Source organism: Mauremys reevesii, linkage group 8, assembly GCF_016161935.1.
Source record: "Mauremys reevesii isolate NIE-2019 linkage group 8, ASM1616193v1, whole genome shotgun sequence".
NCBI lineage: Eukaryota > Metazoa > Chordata > Testudines > Geoemydidae > Mauremys > Mauremys reevesii.
This window is the reverse complement of record NC_052630.1, coordinates 65,919,920-65,941,733: the sequence shown is the minus strand read 5'-3', so window position 1 is coordinate 65,941,733 and position 21,814 is coordinate 65,919,920. Positions and strand designations below refer to the sequence as shown.

At 38.9% G+C, this 21,814-nt stretch overlaps 1 protein-coding gene across 1 annotated transcript in view; it reads right to left on the bottom strand.

Moving 5' to 3' along the window:
- The window catches only part of PTPRC (protein tyrosine phosphatase receptor type C), a 108,875-nt gene that overhangs the window by 10,252 nt on the left and 76,809 nt on the right, over positions 1 to 21,814 (bottom strand). Inside the window, exons 11-21 of the mRNA XM_039486458.1 lie at positions 20,254 to 20,393; positions 15,650 to 15,840; positions 10,657 to 10,717; positions 8,999 to 9,107; positions 7,788 to 7,822; positions 5,081 to 5,190; positions 4,148 to 4,238; positions 3,952 to 4,028; positions 3,642 to 3,678; positions 3,066 to 3,163; positions 1,629 to 1,754 (exon numbers count right to left, since the gene is read on the bottom strand). Of these exons, the coding sequence (XP_039342392.1) occupies positions 1,629 to 1,754; positions 3,066 to 3,163; positions 3,642 to 3,678; positions 3,952 to 4,028; positions 4,148 to 4,238; positions 5,081 to 5,190; positions 7,788 to 7,822; positions 8,999 to 9,107; positions 10,657 to 10,717; positions 15,650 to 15,840; positions 20,254 to 20,393 (1,075 nt within the window). The remainder of the gene's footprint in view (positions 1 to 1,628; positions 1,755 to 3,065; positions 3,164 to 3,641; positions 3,679 to 3,951; positions 4,029 to 4,147; positions 4,239 to 5,080; positions 5,191 to 7,787; positions 7,823 to 8,998; positions 9,108 to 10,656; positions 10,718 to 15,649; positions 15,841 to 20,253; positions 20,394 to 21,814) is intronic.

Sequence of the window (21,814 nt, the reverse complement as noted above, 5' to 3'; positions counted from 1 at the left end):
CCAGGCAAAGTGCTGGGATGCTACTACTGATTCATAACTGTATGCTTATTTTACACGCAAGCAATACTCTGCACTCTGACTAGCTGATGTTTAATTTATACAATGACCATCTGCTTATTCCCTGATACCTATTCAGTAGGTGAATCTCCAAATAGGGTTGCCAATTTTGGTTGGCTGTATTCTTGGACATGACATAATCTTTAATTAAAGATTAATTTTTAATTCCTGGAGATTCCAGAACAATCCTGGAGGGCTGGCAACTCTAAGGCAACTGACTGAGAGTCCCAGGTAGCCAATCAGAGCATAGAATTTGCATAATTATTGTACAGTTGCTCCTACTAGGTTATGAGCTTTAATAATGTGTGTTTGGAAGTTTCATAAGAGTTTCTGAGTTGTTGCTTTTTTCTCCATTCTTAGCCTACGTAAAAATCAACTGATATTTTACAGTACTTTGAATGATAATCAGCTGTGACAGCAGTCACAAGGTATTTAATTTTAACTTTTTTGTTAATATGATCTTACAGCCAAACAAGCAAGCACCAAACAAATTGATACTTGACAAAAATTAATTCATATTATTTCTGATCCGTAACACTGTAGCTATTGTAATTTGGAGTCTCTCCTATGCATGATGCCACAGAGTTTTATTAACACTTAAGGGCTTGGTATGGCCACCTTACTCACAGTAAGTGGTAACTATCTTAGGCTTAGTGGGACTAGTCCCAGAGTAAGCTTCTACTCCATGTGAGGAAAGGTAGCAGAACTGGGGCCTAAAGATGAAAACATGGGAGCAAGATGTGTCTGGGAGGGTGCTATACTATTTATGTTTCAAGATGACCTGAACCTCCAGCACATTCAGTCCTTAAATCTAACACAACAAACAATAAATGGTGTCCTGACTAACCTGCTATGTATCCCCACTGAAATAAATTTGCAAGGAATAAAAGGGGAAAATGTATCCCTAAAGGGTAAATTCTACACTCAGTTACGCTCTAGGAACTAGTGGTGCTTCACTGGTATAACTGAGATTGGGAATTGGCCTAAAAATCTTGAAAACTCCATCTTGACCCCTTATAGCTCTAAACCATGGAAGTTTATAAATACAATAGAGGTTACCGTAAACTGTAATTGTCCCCGTACAGTTCAGACAAAGACAGGCAATACGGTTCTAAGAGCCACATTTCTGAGTGAATTTACTAGGGGGAAATAATATTCAATGTGGTGGTCTCAGCATTAATTTAAACATCTATTATTCTATGTTCATAAACCAATAACAAGTTTTCCTAATTTAAAAGGGGTAAATCCCTGACAAAACCACAGTATATTGCATACAATTTATCCAGCCTTGTCAGCTGGCTTATAGAACAGAAAGTTACTGGGGTTCCTGTTAAGAATACCGGGCCCATGGTAAAGAGGGAAATCCTAGCGATGAGATAAGTTTCCAATTCATATTTGCCCTATGACATTATACACCATCTACTAGGTATTCTCTCAAGCTCTATGTTGCTTGGTAGAAACGGGGAAATACTAACTGTCACTGTTATTCTGGAAGAATCTCTGATAATAGTCTCTTTATACCAACTATACAGACCAATTCAAATTATTCTCACATTATTAAGCCAACTCACATTTGTAATATGCAGTTTCTGAATAATGTAGTCAGGACACGTTTTACTTTCATTGCTCTTCACAACAATGTCCCCAAAAGTTTCAGTGCTATTCTCCGTTGTCGGCCAGTATTGGGCACATTTGTTCTATGAAAATACAAACTTAATGGATTAGAAGCTGGATATCAAAGTGACAATGAAATTAGGTTCTGAAGAAAGCTTGAAATAAAATAAAATCAATACCAGATAAAATACATAACCAATACTTCAGTACTATTTCAGTTTCTGATAAATACTGTAGTTTGTCCCTTAAAGAAATTACCACTGCTTTAGTTAAACATTCAAAAACCCAAAGATCCAGATTCTGGCCTCATGCACAAAGCCTGAAGGGATTTACATAGAGAATAAGATGGGAAGGAATCCTATCCTCCAACCTAACTGCAGGGGCAAAACAGCTGCACAGTCCGTGCACCATCATTGACTGCCTGAAGGCTACAGTAGGGATTGCAGCTCAGTCTGTGACTCCTACTTATATTTCTAGTCAGTGAATATACATAGCTGCAGATGCAATAGTCATGCACCATTGCCTCTCGCAATTCATGCCCAAATGCCCTTCCACTCCTGTTAGCAGTGTGGCTATACTGCAAACACGTATGCTGCCAGCCAGCTTTTTTCCTTAAAACAATCAGAATATCAATACTCCCCCATCTGCATCTGAAACATGTGGCCCTACCAGGGTGGTGAGCACTCTCCTAATCACTGCTTCCAAGTTTGGTTTCAGAAGTAGGAAAAAGAGGGCTAGGGTGACCAGACAGTAAGTGTGAAAAATCAGGGTGGGGGGGGTAATTGGAGCCTATATAAGAAAAAGACCCCAAAATCGTGACTGTCTCTATAAAATCGGGACATCTGGTCACCCTAAGGAGGGCATAAAACAAAATGGCAGAGAACTGTGGAGGCATGCCAAGACATTAGGACAGGATGCTGGGGGAAGAGAAGGAAAGTCCCAAATACAGAATATCCCCTCTTTCTCTGAGAGTTGTGACAGGTCTGCAGGAGTATGGGGGAGGGAGAGAGATTTTAGTGCAGCTCAGCAAATTCTAATTCAGGGAGTTTGAGGCAAGTTATACTCTCTGAAAGAAGGGTATCTGTAAGAAGGTGGAAGGTAGCTCCCTATTCCTTAGGGCAGTGCGTCAGATGACATTATTGAAAATGCTGCTAATCAAATAGTCTAAAAGGCAGAACCATGTAGGCTTGTTAATGTTATTCAGTTTCGGAGATTCTGTCACAAATAAAGAGTAAAAACAAGAATGAACAAGGATTCAAAAGAAATACTTGAATGCAGAGAAAACATTTAAAGGAAAAAAGAACAGCATAATTCACCACAGCAGAGCAACCTCCTGTATATTGCAGTGTGTGTGTGTGTGTGTGTGTGTGTGTGTGTGTGTGTATCACACTCACCCTATTATTTTCTTCACAGCGAGTCACCATAACAATAATTGTTGCCTTGTGTTCCCAGATCATTCTCCAGAAATCATCAGTGGTCTCATCCTTGGGGCCTAGCAGATAACGTATTTAATAAGAGATCCCTTCCCAAAAATTAGGAAACACATAAAGACTAGAACATAGTTACTATACCTATTATGGCTCAGAAGCCATCCAAAGGTCATGCAATACTAGCCATAGACTGAATGACTTAATTATGATTCCACCATCTTAGTCTACATACTGCTAAAACTTTATTGGTGTGTTGCTGAGAAGGACAAAAATTCTCCAGTGTAACAATAAAGCAAATACTTATACGCAATATGTATGAAGCATAATTTGAAAAAAGTCTATTCTGCACTCCTCAAATTCCCTTCTTTGGTTGGTTATAACTCCCCAAATCCAAACAGTCTAGCACTGCTTTATTTATTAAATTCCACATATGCTGGCCATCCAATTTTTGTTTAAATGTATTAATACTGTTTGACTCCACTACTTTGATTACAGAATAATTGGGTGAAGAATTAAATAAAAAATAAAGTAAAAATGTACCTTGGGCAGCAATGTACTTCCTTGGTTCTTTGAAACCCTGTTTTAAAATATATATATAATTACTAAGCATTTAAAGATAGCAGATGAAGATTGTGAAAAGATTTGTCACTTCAGAAATCTACGTATTTTACATGCACAATAATATGAACACCAATCCAATAGTACCAAACACAGCGTAAAGATAGAACTAAAGAAGTGGAAACAATCAGTTCAAGAAGAGTCAATCAAATGCATTTGGTGCCTGAAATGGGACATGTATAAACCATGTTTCATTTGTGCATCAAAAATGTTTCTGAGAGAAGTCACTCACATCAATATGGCTTGCATTTATATAGTCTGATCCTGGGTCTCCATCCATCTCTGAGAGTTCAACTCGGTTATAATCATCTGTTTAGATAATTTAAAACAAAGTAATGAAATTATTAACCAAGTTGCCTCAATATACTGATGTAAGCGAAAACAATGAAGTATTTACAGAATGTATGGAATTCACATTCAGTACTTACAAGGGAGAATATCAATGTAACGGTTTTTGTTTTGGTTGTAGTTTTTGCGTGCTTCCTTTATTGAGAACTTAGAGAAAACTCTGGGAATGCTCTGTAAAATATAATGCTTCTTTTATTCATGAAACACATTTTAGAAAACTTCAACTGGCAACAAAATTCACATACTTGTTAATTAGTTCTTAATGACAGTTGGAAGATAACATTCTGTTATTCACAATATTATGATTCATGCTGATTAGCTTTTTGAACAAATATTAAGTTATATAAAGATTAATATATTTTCCATATAATCAAAAGATGCTTCTCTCTCCCTCAAAAGACTAATAAAGAAGCTCCATGTTGGATTCTAGTCTGAACAGAAATTAATAAAACTGCTCTGAAATGCAGCATGAAGGGGCCCTGGTTCTTGACTGGGGCTTCTATAAACTACCACAAAACAAACAAACAAACAAACAAATAAATAATAATACACTTCTAACTTCAACTCATAAAAGTAAAATCTTTAGAAACTGTCCTAAAACCCACAGCAGTTATGACCACCTTGGCTCAGCTTAAGTTTGTGTCTGCACTTTGAGCCGGGGGTGTAATTCCGAGCTTGAGAAGACATACCAGTGCTAGCTCTGATCAAGCTAGTGCACTAAAAATAGAATGTAGCCATGGCACTACAAGCGGCTAGATGTCCTGAGTACATACCCATCTGAGATGGTAGGCATATATTGGCTCTGCCTGATTCAGAGCCAGGTCTCTCAGATAAGTGCCTTATCCACCAGCCTATTGGCTATTCTGAGATGGAGGTGGGATGTTCTTAATCTTAGATGTTTTGTAACACAAAACAAAAGGGGTTGGTTATTTAATGTGACAGATTCTTTTTAATGTCATGTTCCATAATATCTGGGTTTGGGATTTGTGTTACATTTCTGATTAGGCACAAACCTGAAACTCATCAAGGAAAAGTCTTCCTTCATCAGCAATCTTTCTCTTGTAGGTTTCCAACAACATTTCTGCAGGAATAGGCTCTACGTTCATCAGTTGTTTTTCGTCATCTTTAAATATACAGACATATATTTGATATTTATTTGTATTTGTTTTTAAAATGTACATAAAATCTCAGTAAATATATTTATTAAACAGTAAGATTAGCTAACGAGAACAGAAACATTCAAAGTGAGCCATATATGTTTATAGCACCAAGTCCCACCCCTTCATATGTGAGTAAACAGAGTCCCCAAAGCAACTGAACTTCTCCAGCAGGGTACATGTCAAAGAAACACTGCACACATGGACTATGTCCATATCTGGCACTGCACTTTAGGAAAGATGTGGACAAATTGGAGAGAGTCCAGAAGAGAACAACAAAAATAATAAAAGATCTAGACAATCTGATCTATGAGGAAAGGTTAAAAACTGAGCTGATTTAGTCTTGAAATAAGAAGATGGAGCAGAGACCTGATAATAGTCTTCAGATATATTAAGGACTGTTATAAAGAGGACTGTGATCAATTTTTCTCCATGTCCACTGAAGGTAGAACAAGAAGTAATGGGCTTAATCTACAGCAAAGGATATTGAGGTTAGATACTAGGAAAAACTTTCTAACTATAAGAGTAGTTAAGCTCTGGAACAGGCTTCCAAGAGAGTCTCTGGAATCCCCATCAATGGAGGTTTTTAAAAGCTGATTGGACAAACATCTGTCAGGGATGGTCTAACTTTACTTGGTCCTGCCACGGTGCAGGGGGCTGAACTTTATTATTTCCTGAGGTCACACCCAGCCCTACATTTCTATTATTCTAAGACTTCTACACCTACTGTGTGCAGAGAAGTAACATGCTGAGTGCACAGAGGTGACTTGGGAAAGTGGTGAGTGTGTGGCCAGTAAGGCCATCACAACATCTGAACCTGGCACAAGACACTTCAACCCAAACAGGGACAATAGTTAGATCAGTGATCCCCAACCTTTTCGTCTGGTGGGCGCCAGACAAAGGACCATGGCAGCGGTGGAGCACCCGCCGAAATGCCACCAAATTTCGGCGGCATTTTGGTGGCGACGCCTCTCGATGACGCCGCTTGTCAGTGGCAAGCGGTGTCATTGAGAGGCGTCGCCGCTGAAATGCTGCCGAAATTCGGGGGCGACGCCTCTTGATGATGTCACTTGTCGGCGGCAAGCAGCGTCATCAAGAGGCGTCGCCACCGAAATTCGGGGGCGACGCGTCTCGATGATGTCACTTGTCAGCGACAAGCAGCATCATCGAGAGGCGTCCCCACCAAAATGCCGCTGAAATTCGGCGGCATTTCGGCGGGTGCTCCACCGGGGGTCAGGACGCGGGCACTGTGTTGGGGACCCCTGAGTTAGATTGTGCTGCCACTTACATTTGAGTAATAATTAACAATTTATTAGCTGTAATAAATTATATTACTGTGTTATGCACAGTAACAGTAACCATTACACTGTCAGAAACTAATGTGAAAATCATTCTGTCTTCCATGAGTTATTATTGTTAATTACAGTGTTAAGTCCTTGTGCATTTTGATTCCAATTTAAATTAAATTTTTGCTATTCCATACAGAAACAGGACAAATGGATATAATTGTGAAAGTGTCATCTTCCAATTAGTATAATTAATTTTATAACCAGAAATAAGTTTATATTATTTCAATATGTCCATAGAAAAGTGGATTCTGATTTCTTTTAAATCAATAATAAAATAATATCAGCTGCACAAAAAATAGCAAAACATGTACAATGGAAACTCCAGTGTAATTTCTTCATATTATTGTTTCTCTACAAGAAATTACTCAGGGTGCTAGATCTGAAGGAAACAGGAAGAGGAAAGAGGGTGCAAAAATGGGCAACCCTGTCAAGTTACCCTCTGTAAATTAAAAAATGGAATTGAGACCATTAGTTCGTGCAAGAAATTTCCCAAAATTTATTACAGATAAATCCCAGTCAACACAGTCAAACTACTTTTCATCATCTAGTGAGAATAGCTTCCCATACTAAATGGAGCAATCTCCTGACATATCTGTTTTTAAACTCTTTGACCCTGGTATAAAAACTATTTGTTCTCAGTGAATTAATTTGGGATTAGTTGGTACTGTCTGCCAAACCAATCGCTGGCTCTTTCTTTCCCATTTTTCAGGGGGATAAGGAATTTCTGGTAAGCTCAGGATGTGCAAAGTACTAGGAATAGGGCACCCAGAAAGACCTTTATAATGAAGCACAGATTTGAGGCACCTCTTCTTTATACTCAATTCTTGGATCATGTAAAGGTCTATTTGGGGTGAGTTCACTTCAGAGATGAATCTCATGAGGTTTTCTGAAGCCCCTTTCTGTATTCTGTTACAGCCATTGTTTGAGATACAGAAATAGTTTTACTGTCAAGATAATAAATACTAGATTTTCCAAGTTTTCCCAACATTTAATAAAGTTACAATCATTCACTTAAAGAACATGTATAGAATATTCACTGACCATTACCTTTGGCCTGGGCAAGGTCTGATTGTATTAATATCTAATAACTAATTTGTGTAAATTAATTAGACTTTAGCCATCTAAAATATAGATGGCTCTGAGATGGAATAACGCATTTGGCTAACATCTTATTTCCACTTACTAAACATATTTTATATGGAAAATGTACTTACCCCTCTTAACAAGCACCACATCTTCACCTGAATTGCTGTAAAAAGCATGAGTGTTTGTTAAGGCTTTGACTAATGTGATGTATGTATGACAATGAATTAAAGGATACAATTAATTAAATAAAGGTAGAGTCTTATAAGACTATGGGGAGTGGAGAGGAGTGCTGAGTGATCTTCAAACCAGGTAAAATTCCCTTTATGGCACTTCGTTGCCTGACAGAGGCAGCCAGAGATTCCTTTATCATATGGGAGTCCCCTAGTTGTCCCAGGATCAGAGGAAGTGGAAGAGCAAAATATAACTACACTCGCCTTCCCATCTTTAGCTAAGCTGAGTATGAGCTTGGCACAGCTGAGGACTGAGACCTCAGTTTTAGAATGCTACTGCCATTTCATAAGTGGAACTCTGGCTAGTGCCCTCTGATTTGCCATTATGTATCTGAGGTAAAACTTCTGCATGAAACCCCGGTTCCCTTAACACTGTTCTGAAATCTTCTGTTTTAGCATAGTTCTGGAAGAAAAGTCTGTATAGCACCTTGATCACTGTGCACACTAAAGAAAGCCAGATACAACCTAATGTTCATATAAAAACAAAATATAAATGCTGGATATTTATTTCTCATGGTTTGGCAAGAATTCTGCTTATAGAAAACTTTTATAGATTCATAGATTTAGAGGCCAGAAGGAATCGTTAGATCATCTAGTCTGACCTCCTGTATAACAGGAGCCATAGAATTGAATCCAGTTACTCCTATAGTGAGCCCAGTAACTGTGTTTGATGAATCTAGAGTTATTCATTTTTATTCAAGGGTATTCTAACAGAGTTAATGTGCTGGCTCAATGAGTTGGCTTCCTGACTCAGGGCAGGAATGAAGCTGTTTGTACCAGCTGTACCAACAGCAGAACAGGGGTTGCCTTTGAGCACATTTATTTGTGAATTATCTGACCAGCTCTTTGGTAACTTGAATAACATTAAATCATAGATATTCTGTTATCTTACATTAGATTACTATATTGTGCCTGCTACAATGCAAGCCACCTAAATATCCATGATTTAGTTTTTCTTGGATTTTTTTTTAAGGCAGAGGCATATCTTTTTCAAATATCAAATGAAATACCTAAGTCATATATTTAAAACATCATCACTTTCTTTTATAAAACCTTCAAAATGATTTTTCTACTTCTAAAAAGAGGAGATGTAGGAGGGAGAAACTTACCTTAATTTTTCTCTGTGGAGATCATAGATTTTATACAGAACAATAAGTAAGGCAATTGATGTCACAATAATCAAGAACGCCAGGAATATAATCAGGGCTTGAGAATTGTCTATCAACAAAAATCATGGCATGAGTATATTAATAAGTTATTTTTGAACAAACAATTAGAATTAGCATAGCAATTTTACTCATTTTATATTATATTTGTGTGTGTTCACACGCATTTAGAAGGGTTGGTTGGAATTTGAAATGTATTTGTGTGAAATAACTTATTTTTTGTTTTGTTTTATGAAAAAATTCTAAATAAAAATTCCTGCTGGCAAGAGGGGATGGGAGAGGAAAGGGAAAATACCTGAAAAACAAAATACTTTTTTAAAAAAAATTAAAATGTTTGTTTTAAAATTTTCATCTAAAACAAAACATTTTGACCAAATTGAAAAATTTCCATTAACAACTTCATTTTTGTCCAACAGCTATTTTATAGTGGGAAAAATTGTTACAATTACAAAAAAATGACCAGCTCTAGTGTTTATGTATCTATCAAACCACATCCTCTTTCCCTGGACATATTCCCTATAGCAACTTGATGCTTTGCACTCCCAGAACAGAACAAAGGAGCCTCAACAGAGCCAAGAATCTGGCCCTCTATCCTTTTCCTCTGATAATGATTTCTTCTCCAGCATTCCCCTGTCCTGGTATGAATTCTACTCTCTTTAAATATACACTTTTTATTTCTGAAAAGCATCTAATCTTCCACCTCCTCCACTCTGTAATTCCCCATTGCATTTGTTCTTTGGGATGTCCCACTGCGAATGTCAGTCTTCGCCATCATTTTCTTTGGCTAGCATGCAACTTTGTATTTCTATTGACTGACCCTCTGATCCTCTTATTCCTATATACCTGCCTGTCTCTTTTTGTCAATTCTTGCTCATACTGCTGAATGCTTCAAAGACAAACAGTTAATAAGTGTGCTAAATACCATTTGGTGTAGATTTTGCTTCAGTCTGAACCTTTTCAGCCTGAACCATTTTATTGCCAGAGTGGATGCAGACTACATGAAATGATTCAACTAGTGCACTTGCTACTGTCTCACAGTGCACTGGGTGGCCAGAATGGGTGAAATGGAATGTCTTGGATTATGGTGACCTGCGCAGAACTGTTTGCCAGGAGTTATGAGTGAAAGGTTTTGTAAACAGAAATAAAGTTGATGATGCGACAAACTGGTCTATAAATAATTGCCTGACATATCTGGAATTTGGAGTCAGACAGTGATCCAGAGCTCTGAAAAAGAAGAGGTGTGTAACACTGGCTCTCCACACCTTGTGATCGAACTGAATTTTAACTGGCCATCGGGATTTGCATTCTGACTTTTGGACTCTGGTGTTGTATGAAAGGGATGTGAATGTGGAGTGAGTGGGGTTTATATTGTAATCAATAAAAAGTATTTAGAGTATTGTATATCAACACTGTGTCCGGTATCTGCCTGCTCCCCCATCCCGTAGGGAGACCTCTATCAAAGCTTAACAGCACTAGTCACCTAAATATTGGAATTATGACAACAGCAGAGTTTAAAAGGCACACTAACATTAAATCTCAATGACACTTAAACAAGTCTGTAAATAAAAATGTTGACAAGTCCATTGAAAATATTTACTTACATTTTGTTGTTACTTCACGTTTGACAGGATCCCCCTGATACTCTCCATTGTACATGTAAATCTGAGTAGCAATAAATGGAGACATTCATAAAATTATTTGTACTAAGCAAAAGTGCTTCCAGAAACTTAAAATATTGATTTCCAAGGAGCTATGCAGATTTACACTAGCTGAGGATCTGTCCTCCAACCTTTTTCAGCTCTTAAACATGGCTGCCACTAAAATGAGGCACTGTGTTGCAGTATAAACTATTTTAAAAACTTTTTGCTGATATATCAATAGCATTTGCAGTACAAAATATCTGAAAAAATCAGTTAGAAATAACCAATCATAATAAGGGCACATTTTGCTGGATATATATTTTAATATGAAAGTAGATGTGCAATATATAATAAGTATCAGAGGGGTAGCCGTGTTAGTCTGGATCTGTAAAAGCAGCAAAGAGTCCTGTGGCATCTTATAGACTAACAGACGTTTCGGAGCATGAGCTTTCGTGGGTGATGCATCCGACGAAGTGGGTATTCACCCATGAAAGCTCATGCTCCAAAACGTCTGTTAGTCTATAAGGTGCCACAGGATTCTTTGCTGAATATATAATAAAACATTATAGTTTATTTAGTTTTTCAATAACTATGACAATTATATTTTTATAAAAGGGATCATCATCTAATAAATAGTGTAATATTTTAATGCAGTTTTGTGTATACAAAGTACAAAATGTTAATTTGGAATCTCCAATTTGGAATCTCTTCATGTGTTCTCAAAATTTCCAAAGTGAAACTTCCATACAGGATTCACTGTACCAAATTTTCTGCATATGCATAACTTCTCTCACATTTATACACCAAGTTAAAAAGCAATATGTGCATCTAATTTCAAATACTATATCTTTCTACATTTCCTTTTGTGTATGTATTTTCTGATTTTTAAGTCATTCTTATGTAATATAATATTCTTAAAATGCAGCCTTTAATTTTGCAAAATATAATTCATTTTAACTAAATCTATAGCATCTTCTGACAGAGTATCTCAAAGCACTGTATAAACATTGTTTACAAATTTAAAGGTCACGACATCCCTAAGAATTAGACACCCAATCTTATATGGTACTTCAGTTACTCAGAAACTATTGATGTTAATGGAAGTTGAGACTGCTCAGCACCTTACAGGATAAGGCCTAAGTAAGCATTTTTCCCATTATACAAATAGAAAAAGTGAGTGACAGCAAGATTTAGTAATTTGCCTGGAGTCACAAAGTCTGTGGCAGAACACAACAATTTCAAAGGATAAAGTCCTAACTGATGCTGGTGGCTGCTGAACATTAATGCCATCCCTTATCTGCCTTCACACCTCGGCTCCTCACAGAATTTTTCATCTTGCAGGAAGAAGCACTGTGCCTTCTTGTGTTAGCATGCCTTGCATGTATTAGCAGCAGAGTTGTAAACAAGACACCAAAAGTAATTCTTCCACTCTACTCAGTTCTGATAAGGCCTCAGTTGGAGTTCTGTGTCTGGGAACCACCCTTTAGGAAAGATGGGGATAAATTGGAGAAAGTATAGAGGGGAGCAACAAATATGATTAAAGGTCTAGAAAACTATAAGGAAAGATTGGTAAAATTGGGTGTGTTTAATCTGGAGAAGAGAACACTGAGTGAGGATCTGATAACAGTCTACAAGTATGTAAACAGTTGTTATAAAGAAGAGGGTGGTAAATTGTTCTCCTTAACCACTGAGGGCAGATCAGGATGTAAAGCATTTATAAATTGCAGCAAAGGAGATTCAGTTTGCATATTGGGAAAAATGTCCTAACTTCAGTGGTAGTCAAGCACTGGAACAAATTATCAGGTGAGCTTGTGGAATCTGTGTCATTGGAGGTTTTTAAGAACAGGTTGGACAAACACCGGTCAGGCATGTTTGAGATAATACTTAGTCCTGCCTCAGTGCAGGGAACTAGAGTAGATGCCTATTGAGGTCCCCTCCAGTTCTACATTTCTATGAATCTTCAGCTCAACAGCTGCTAGACATGCTTTCTCTCAAGCTGGCTGGCTCTGTGCTAACTTGTGCTAGAGAGCCAAGGCTGTAGTTAAATAGCCCCATGGGCTACAACAAGCAACAGTATTTTTTCACCTGATTTGAGCATTGCACAGTCATGAAGGGCAATGGTATTATTATGATAGTTATTATGATGTTACTCTTCAAGATATTTAAAGGTTCTTTAGTAATTGAGAAAAACTGGGTCACCTTGAAACTGACATCTATTCCATGTATGCCCTAGACATGTATGAGGCATAGATGGAGGGTCCCACTTGGGCTATAGCCACCTGAGATTCATTCATAAAGCACCAGCTATTTTTCTATTTAAGATGTCCTTAAAAGCTAACATTGGCTTTCAGAGAAATAGTGGAAGCCACTGTGTGATAAACCAGTGAGATTGCATGTGAGATAAACACACACAAGAACTTAATTTAGTGACAATTAAGGTTGCATCAGGACACACTCCACCAAGTTAAAACCTGAAAAGGGTAGAGGAGATTTAAGAATCCTTGCTGCATCTACATACTTGATAAGTAAGTTCCCTTAGGAGACATCTTTCCTGAAAGGACTACTATTTCTGCCCGTGCACCATACAATTGAACATCATCATCCTCAGTGTCTACATGGACTCTCTGGACTCAGGGTAGGTTTACACTGCACACCAAGACCAGGTTCTGACTCTGAGCTGAAGCCTCCCCCGCCCTTACAACCACATGTAAATCACTTACTTGGGTCAGCAAGCACTCAGGACCTGGATCCAAGGACCCTGCCAAGGAGGTTGGTCAGAGCCTGAGTTTTGCTGTGACCTGGGTCTAAGCCATGTTATTTTGCAGGGTGGATATAGCTCAAGCCACAGACCTGAGTCAGAAGGTCAATATAGTGCATTATGGACGTGTTAGCATGGTTGTAAGACCTGACTCCAGCAATTATAGTTGAAAGACCTGACTCCAGCAATTATAAAACTAAGTTTAAAATGGAGTGTGGACATTCAAGCACAGACTTAGAAATACCAAGTCCACCAGCCTGGGTCCCACAGACATGGGTTTACAATGCAGTATAGACATACCATAAGAGACTGAAGAAATCTAAAAGGCCCAGAGTTCCTGAGTTTTGGAGCTGGGAAAAGAACTAACATTTAGGTAGGGTGTATGTATATATATAGTAAAAGGATGAGTGGCAGCAAATGTAGCAGTGGGAACAAGATAGGGAAGCTTATAAATGAGAGAAAACCCAAAATCTAAGATCTCGCGAAAACCTTTTATCCTATTTTAAGGGTGTCAGGGTTGTCACAGACAGACACTGAATCTACAAAACCACAATCAGTTCTGTCATGTATTGAGGCCTGTACAGGAATTGAAAGCTATGACTTTAAGAGTTGGGAGGTTTCCTGTTTCTCCTTGTAGGCAGTCAGCAGACAGACAGCCTAGAATAAGGTGGGATGAGTTGTGCTTCTCTGATTTAGGGAGCAGCCTGCCTATTCTCTCTCTGTTCAGGGTTCTTGTGAGTTATCATTTTGAATTCTTAGAAATAAAATAGTTTGTTATGTTGCAACTTTCCAGCAAGTGTATTTATGTTTATGTTTTTTATCTAACTTCTGTGAACATAACAAGTTCCAGTGACTCTTGAGTAGACCCAGATGCAGAATCCTACTGTTGTTGCCTAGGAGACCCTGTCTGATTTCTCCAGCCAGGATCAGGCAGAACAGACCAGATCCTGGGCCACTCTTTGGAAACTACACCAGAATCTTAGTCCCTGTGTGTCCAGGGGGGTTAGTGCAGGTGGTGCAGGATGAGTCCACAAAAGAAGACTGCACTCTACTCCAACAATTACAGCAATCTCAGTCCCTCTTCCTTTTTTTGGAGATTATCTCTGAATTCAAACTATAAAATGAATGAACAAATCCCAGAGAGATTAGCATCCACTCTGCAGCTGTGATTTATTAGCAAGGCAAGAAGGCAGGAGAAGATTGAAGAAAAAGACAGATACTGATTCCTGAAAGAAGCTGAACTCCAAGCCTGCTTACTAGGTGCCTTCTTAGCTGAATTAATATATGGGAGCAGCTACCAGGGCCTGGAAATGTTCCAAAGAAGTGGTAAATATAGTAACAGACTTTATAAGGAGAGTAATAAATGCTACAAAGATAAAATGCCAGAAGGGAATCTCTGTCCCTGTCCACAGTGGAAGGGAGGAAGTTGGGGGAGAAAACTAGAGGGAGGCATTCAGGAGAGGGAAAACTTTATCTGAGGGAGCTCAGAAGACAGAGACTGTTTGAATATGTAACACTGACACCCAGCAGCAGCAGGGATTGAACCCAAGACCACTAAATCTGTGTCTACTACTTGAGCTAAAAATATCATCCTCTCTTAACTGAGGCTGTAGCAAGCTCATCAATCTCTATTTGGCCTAGGCACCACTAAAGGGGAACAAAGCACTACACTGAGCAGGCATGACACAAGGATCAATTGAGGTGTGAAAAGTCTGCCAAAGTCTCATCTGGTGGGGATGAGATCTGATCCCTGAGTCATCTTAATCAACCCATGAGTATATAATAAATATCAGGAATAACTCTGGAGAATCTCAAGAATCCATAGTGAAAAATTAGTAAATAATCTAAAAGTATTTATTTGCTAAGGATTATATGCATAGCGCTACCCAAGCTCTTACACACACGCATCCTTCAGTGTCCCACAATTGAAAATTACATATATTAGATATTACTGAGTCTGAAACATAAAATAAACACCAAAATGCAGATGTGGATTGTGATCAGTAATCATAACATTTACAAATATTTAAAACTATAACATATTAGTTCTACTAAGAAAAGAGCTTTACCATAGCAGAATAATTTTTGATTAAAAAGGAGACACAATACAACTTTTTTTCTAAAAAATGCCACTACCAATAATTTTGTGGTGAAATTAACTATATATCCATCTAAACCTACATGTATATAACTTACCTCAATGTCATATGTGGTCAAGTAATAAAGATTTCCTTGATAAAAATCACACTCGGATCTGTTAATGGTTTCTGTACCCAATTTCAATATGAAACGTTTTATTTTGCCATTTGCTGGATGCCCCTCACACTTAATGTGGACAGCATTACTGTATGGTTGACTTATACTGATAATCTTCACGTTACCTGGTTCTGTTTATAGAAAAAATGACATCATTTTTTATTTTATTATTTTGGAATCAAACATTTTAAGAGTTATGTTTTACCCATTTTTCACGAAATGCTACCTACATGTATCACTGATAGATTTGTTATATTTCACCACCTAGTCCTGATTCAGCAAAGTCAATAGCACTGCTCATATGCTTAAAGTTAAGCATGTGCTTAAGCACTTTGTTGAATTGGTTCCTCCATAAACTCGAATAAGACTGTGGTAGGAGATTGTTTAATAAGAGAGATCTGCTTGTGATCCTGATATAAAGAAAAATGGCACAGTAACTGCTCCATTTCCTCCTAGTATAATTCTGCATTTGGGAAACTGTTATACTGAAGAAATTGCTTAACAGACAAAGACATTATCCATGTGTGTGCATGTGAGTTTGATAACTATCATGTATCATCATAATAAACAGTACTTGAATGCTCAGTAAATACCGAATTTTATAAGGGTACTTAGAAAAGCATGGCAGCAAGTCTAGTCTGTGGTTTATTACCCTACTTTATTTATATTTCACAAAAGGGCCTTTGGGGGGTGGAGGTTGCTAAGGAAAAGTGGCAGAAATCCATATGTTCTATGGATGAAATTCACCCCATTGCAGAATGCCCATGCAAGATTCTCATTATCACATAAAACCACTATTCCAAGCATAAATGCTATGGAAGGTTTGGTGTAGACCCTTCGTTCTGGGGTAAATTTTCCTATTTTTATGTAAAGATTATTTCAAAACTTATATGAAATAAATCATGAGTAACAGCTTTAATCTTCATTTCAATGGAGAATTGGTGTATGAGTTGTATGTAGTCTTCCCAGATAATCCTGAAAGCATGTAGATAACTAGGCACACTACTGCAATAGCACTCCAGACATAAGAAGACTTTCTTGAGGAGGCTTGTTTGTGGGAGAAGAAAAAACACCATCAGACTGTGTCTTTGCCTACCTCTTAAAGGGAAAATGGTCTCATTAGGTTGTTTTCTCCGTGAGGACATTGTAAAGAGCTGGCAGTCTTTGCTTGAGAGACCCCATTTTGTTAGCAGCTGGCAAATATTAAGTGAGCTCTGATGACTAACTGAAGTAGGTGATCCTCTACTAAAGCTGGGCAACATTTTGTTGCTGAAAAATGCTAATTCAGGTTGACAGAAACAGTTTGCGAATGTGTTGAATTTACCAAATTTTTGGTCAAAAAGAAACGAGAAAAAAATTCAGAAAAAAAAATCAAAAGATTCCATTTTGACATTTTCAAAACAAAACATTGTGAGGGAGGAACCTTTATGAGCAGCTAAATTTGTGAAGAAAGTTTGAACTGAACATTGTTCTCCTTTTGTTAATTTCTTTGCTGGACTGGGTTTTATAGCAAGTTGGGAAATGCACCTCCTCTTAGATAGAAGGTTGCAACAGAGGGCTATTTTAGTCTGAAAGAGTTCTAGAACAGAAGGGAGCATTGAACCAAAATATAGGCTTGGAGTTAAGGCCTGAAGGCATAAGGCTGTGGAAGGATCTTCATATGGGATGCCTGACATGACATACCCAAGAAAGTAGCTTTGGAGGGGTCAGATTTGTTACCAGTTTTGCAATTCTGGCCTGGCTGTCAAGTAGAGGACACAGAATCAGTGATGAAGCTAGCCAATAAACAGACAATGCAAAAGGGCCCAGACAAGATTGTAAAGGACCCCAAAGACACCAGATTTAGGGTCAGACTCATACCAGTAAGACTTCAGGATCAAAGAGTTTCTGGCTTCCTCTAGAGGAATAGACCTGAGGGGGGCATCTACTAGACCAAATAGATCTAATAGACAAGATTATTAATGCACCTGTCCATTACAGTGCCTGTAGGGGGCCTTCAGCTACTAACTACATCTTGAGTATTCCTTCACTAATTAAGTAAAACTTTATATACAGCAGATGACCCAGAGCCAACATGAAGGCACAGGGACTCCCCAAGGAAGGATGATGTGCATGATCTGCTGTACAATTGCCAGGGGCGGCTCTAGCTTTTTGGCCGCCCCAAGCAGTCATGCGCGGAAGGCGCCCCGGAGCCGCGGGAGCAGCGGACCTCCCGCGGGCATGACTGCGTGGCTTGGCTGGACCTCCCGCGGCTGCGGAGGGCTCGCGGGTCCGGCGGTTGAGCGCCCCCTCCGCAGTCATGCCTGCGGCAGGTCCAGTCGTCCCGGGGCTCCGGTGGACCTCCCGCAGGCATGACTGCGGCAGGTCCGCCAGCCCAGCCTGCGCCCCCCCACCCCCGGCACTAGGGGACGCCCCCTAGATTTTGCCGCCCTAGGCACCAGCTTGTTTTGCTGGTGCCTAGAGCCGCCCCTGACAATTGCTGACCATTTAACACCGAGAAAGAGTACAAAACTCTATGATGGGATCCTTGTGGAGCTTTTTTGTCTCCTAGAAATCCGATCCCACATCTCTAGATTCCTATGGTAAGATTTTCACCTCCACTCTGTCCTCTTCATGATAGGTAAAGGGGATGGAGTGGCATAAAGCGGTTCTAAAAATCTTGGATACAGTTGGGGGGGAGGGGAGAATTCCCCTATTGCAGGGACTGATGAAGACAGATACAGTCTGTTTTTGAGGACCTCCCTTTCAAGCCCTGGCATAGAGTGTGTACTAGGGTTAGGGGACAGGAGGGGCATGTCAGGGATGAGGTTGGGAAAGTAGGGGTGTGTTGGAGACATAGCCACAGCTCACAGTGCTGCAGAGATTTTTGGCAGATGCTGTTTCCCATAGGGCAGCCCTGTAACTTAGAAAGGCCTTCTAAAGTATCTATACTATGCCGGTGGCTGCTTCAGCCTGGGGAGCAGCCAGAATTGGAAGGATGCTGAGGTGGTTAACAAACTTGCCCATGGCATTTAGAAGCACAGTACAGAATCTCACCACTAGTCTGTTGCTCTCTGCTCTTTCCAGAAGATCTAAGATTGATAAGGGACTTTTAATTGTTCCTAGCTAGCAGGAGAAAAAGAAATACTCCTCTTCAAAGTGTCATAGCGTCAAAAGTGATATAAAACAGACTGTTATGTTTGTTTGTTCTACAAAAGGAAAATCAGTTCCCAGAACTAAATGTAATCCAATGCATTCAAGAACATTATGATTAACATGGAAACTGCAGTTAATAAAGGCCAGCGAGAAAAATATTCATATGAACTTTGCAACTCTTATGTTTTTGGGTAACGATATGAGAACTGTGGTTAAGCATGTTATTGCCACAAAAAATCGAAGTAGTAGGCTGAGAACTTCAAGCAATATTTCTTCAAGAAGAGGTCTTAAAGACAGGTTCCCATTTAACACTTCTGTCTTGAGATGTGAGAGATGCCATAGCAAGCATTAGCAGGACTTTTGCATTATAGCCTTTCTAAGCTATTAGACATTAACATTTATCAACCTAAGAGCAGAAGGATGAAGAGAGGAAGCAGAAAGAATGCAAAGGGAAGAGAAAGAGATTCCTGAACTTGAAAAGGTTGAAAGAAATCATGGTACATAAAGAGTATCCTGAGCTTTATGATGAGAAGTGGGAATGATTCAGAATGTTTAAAGCAGAGAGGAGATGGGTGGCGAGAGAGAGTGAGATCTAAAAATATAGAGGTTTGGTAGCCCAGTTAGGTATTGTCACAAATTTCCCCACCTTTACCACCACCAGTGGTAATAATGATGGGAACGTCAATATATTCAAGGCATCAGCAACCCCCAGGTCATGTTGTCCTTCTCTGATTAGAGTTAGATGACACAAAGGTCTCTTGTCAATCTACACTAACACTGCAGCCAGGGGTAATAGTGAACTGGCAGTATCAATGGCAGGAAACATTTGCAAAAAGTTCCCGTTGTAGACCCAGTCTTAAAGATTGAAGGAAAAGGATAAACGAACAGGAAAAAGTTGGTGCTCTGAAAGTAGAGAACGAGTTAAAAAATAGAGAGATACTTTGGAGGCAGAGCTTGAGCCCTACACTGAGAAGGGCAAGGTCAAATAATCCAATCTAGCTAAATCTCCATATTCATGGGATACAATTTTATTTTACTTTTTTATTGGTATTGTAGTGCCATAAAGAAATATATTTTATATGCTTATTTTTAAACTTATGTTTGCATTTTGTATTAACCTTTAAAAGTTCAAGTGTGAGAATACTTTCAAGTTCATAAATTTAAACAGGTGTGAAAGAACTTTTAAAATGTCAGCATTACGCAACATAATATATAGAACATGGAATCAATACCACTTACTGAAAGCTTGGTAAGAATTAAACATAAGCTGTGAATATTGACACAAATAGGCTGAACCAAAATTTTCAATTTATTGTAAATTGAGTAACAGAGTAATAAATTAATAACTAGTGAGACAAGTGACAATGAGAATGGTTGTATTCACATATTAAAGACAGAAATAAACTTACTAGATGACTTTGTACATCCTCTATAATGCACAGGTTTCCCTATAAGTGGTTGTCCTTTCTTATTATAGGTGACTGCCATTACTGACACATCATATTTTACGTAAGGTTTAAATCCACCACACTCAGAAAAAGTGACTTCACTAGGAAAATAATAGTCTGTTTTAAAAAAAGAAAGATTAAGTTAGTATTTCATACTATGAACATAGGAACTGGCATAGTGTATCAAAGTCAATATTCCGGTCTCCAAAGGATGGCCAGTAAAGGTGCTAGAATCCCTGAAATGGACAGTTATGGATTAAACTGGCCAGAGAGGTCATTGTTCCTGGCCCACATCCGTTGGTAATTACCTTATGTCCTGAAACATGAGAGTTCATATGCTTATATTTTTATCCTATATACTGTAACTGTGGATGTTTTCATTATACCCATGTATGACACACACAGAGAAACACAAAACTATATTAAAAGAACCAAGCAAATATTAGGAAATGCCAGAATTAAGGTTGCCCATTGTTGTGTTCCAGGGAGGCCCCGGCCCTCCCAGGGTGCTCTGTAAGAACGAGGCCCACACACACTGTGAGTTATTGGCTTTAATGAAGGTAAAGTGACACATCCGCAACGGGGACTCCAAGCGTTGCTGTCACGGAGGTGGGGAACCCAGCGCCCTGGAGCTCGGCCTGGTTCGGAGTCCAAAAGCAAAAACAAAGCATGCTCATATTTATACAAACAGCAGCAAACCAGCTCATACATAATGCAATAGGAACTCTCCACCCTCCGGGGCCGCCCCTTTGGCCAACAGCCTAGGGGGCTTGCCACGCAGCAGTTCCAGCCGGTTACGGCAGGTTAAAACTAGCATGCCGTGTCCTACAATAACCGGAAGCTGAGAAAGCGGAACTGCCTAAGCTAGGCCGTAACAAAATCTTCCGTGGTTCCCTAGCCTCCTGCACCCATGAAACCTTAACTGGGCCCTATTGTGTATATGCTTCATGACAGTGTTACATTACATCACAAATTACTTTTTTCCACAGAACCCCTGCCTCATTCAGTGAATGGATAGCTATTAAATATTAATTTTTATCTTCCACGTTCAACAAGTGGCCTCAGACCTTATTTAACACATGATTCAATTCCTGCACTAATTACAAAATCATTCAAAGGTGTTTCTATGGTGCTCCCATCACAGTATCTGAGTGCTTCAGAAACACTGATGAATGTATGTATCCTGTGAGAACAGGTGGCATTATTATACCCATTTTACACCTGGAGATTGAGGCACAGATCAATTAAGGCCAAAAATGTTGAGCGTGCATTTATTCTGGGTGCCCAACTTGAAAAACCTAGGGACTGATCTTTCAGAGTACGTAGCATTTTTATAGCAATTTCTTTTTCAAAGGACAAGCTACCATTGACTCACCACTTCAGCACATCTAGCCATAGGTGTCTCATACTGGGCAGTCAGAAAATGAGGAAAACACAATTAGTGGCTGCCTATGAAAAGTTTGGTTTAAGTGACTTGCCCAATATCACAGGAATTCTCTGGCCGAGGCAGGAATAAAATCTG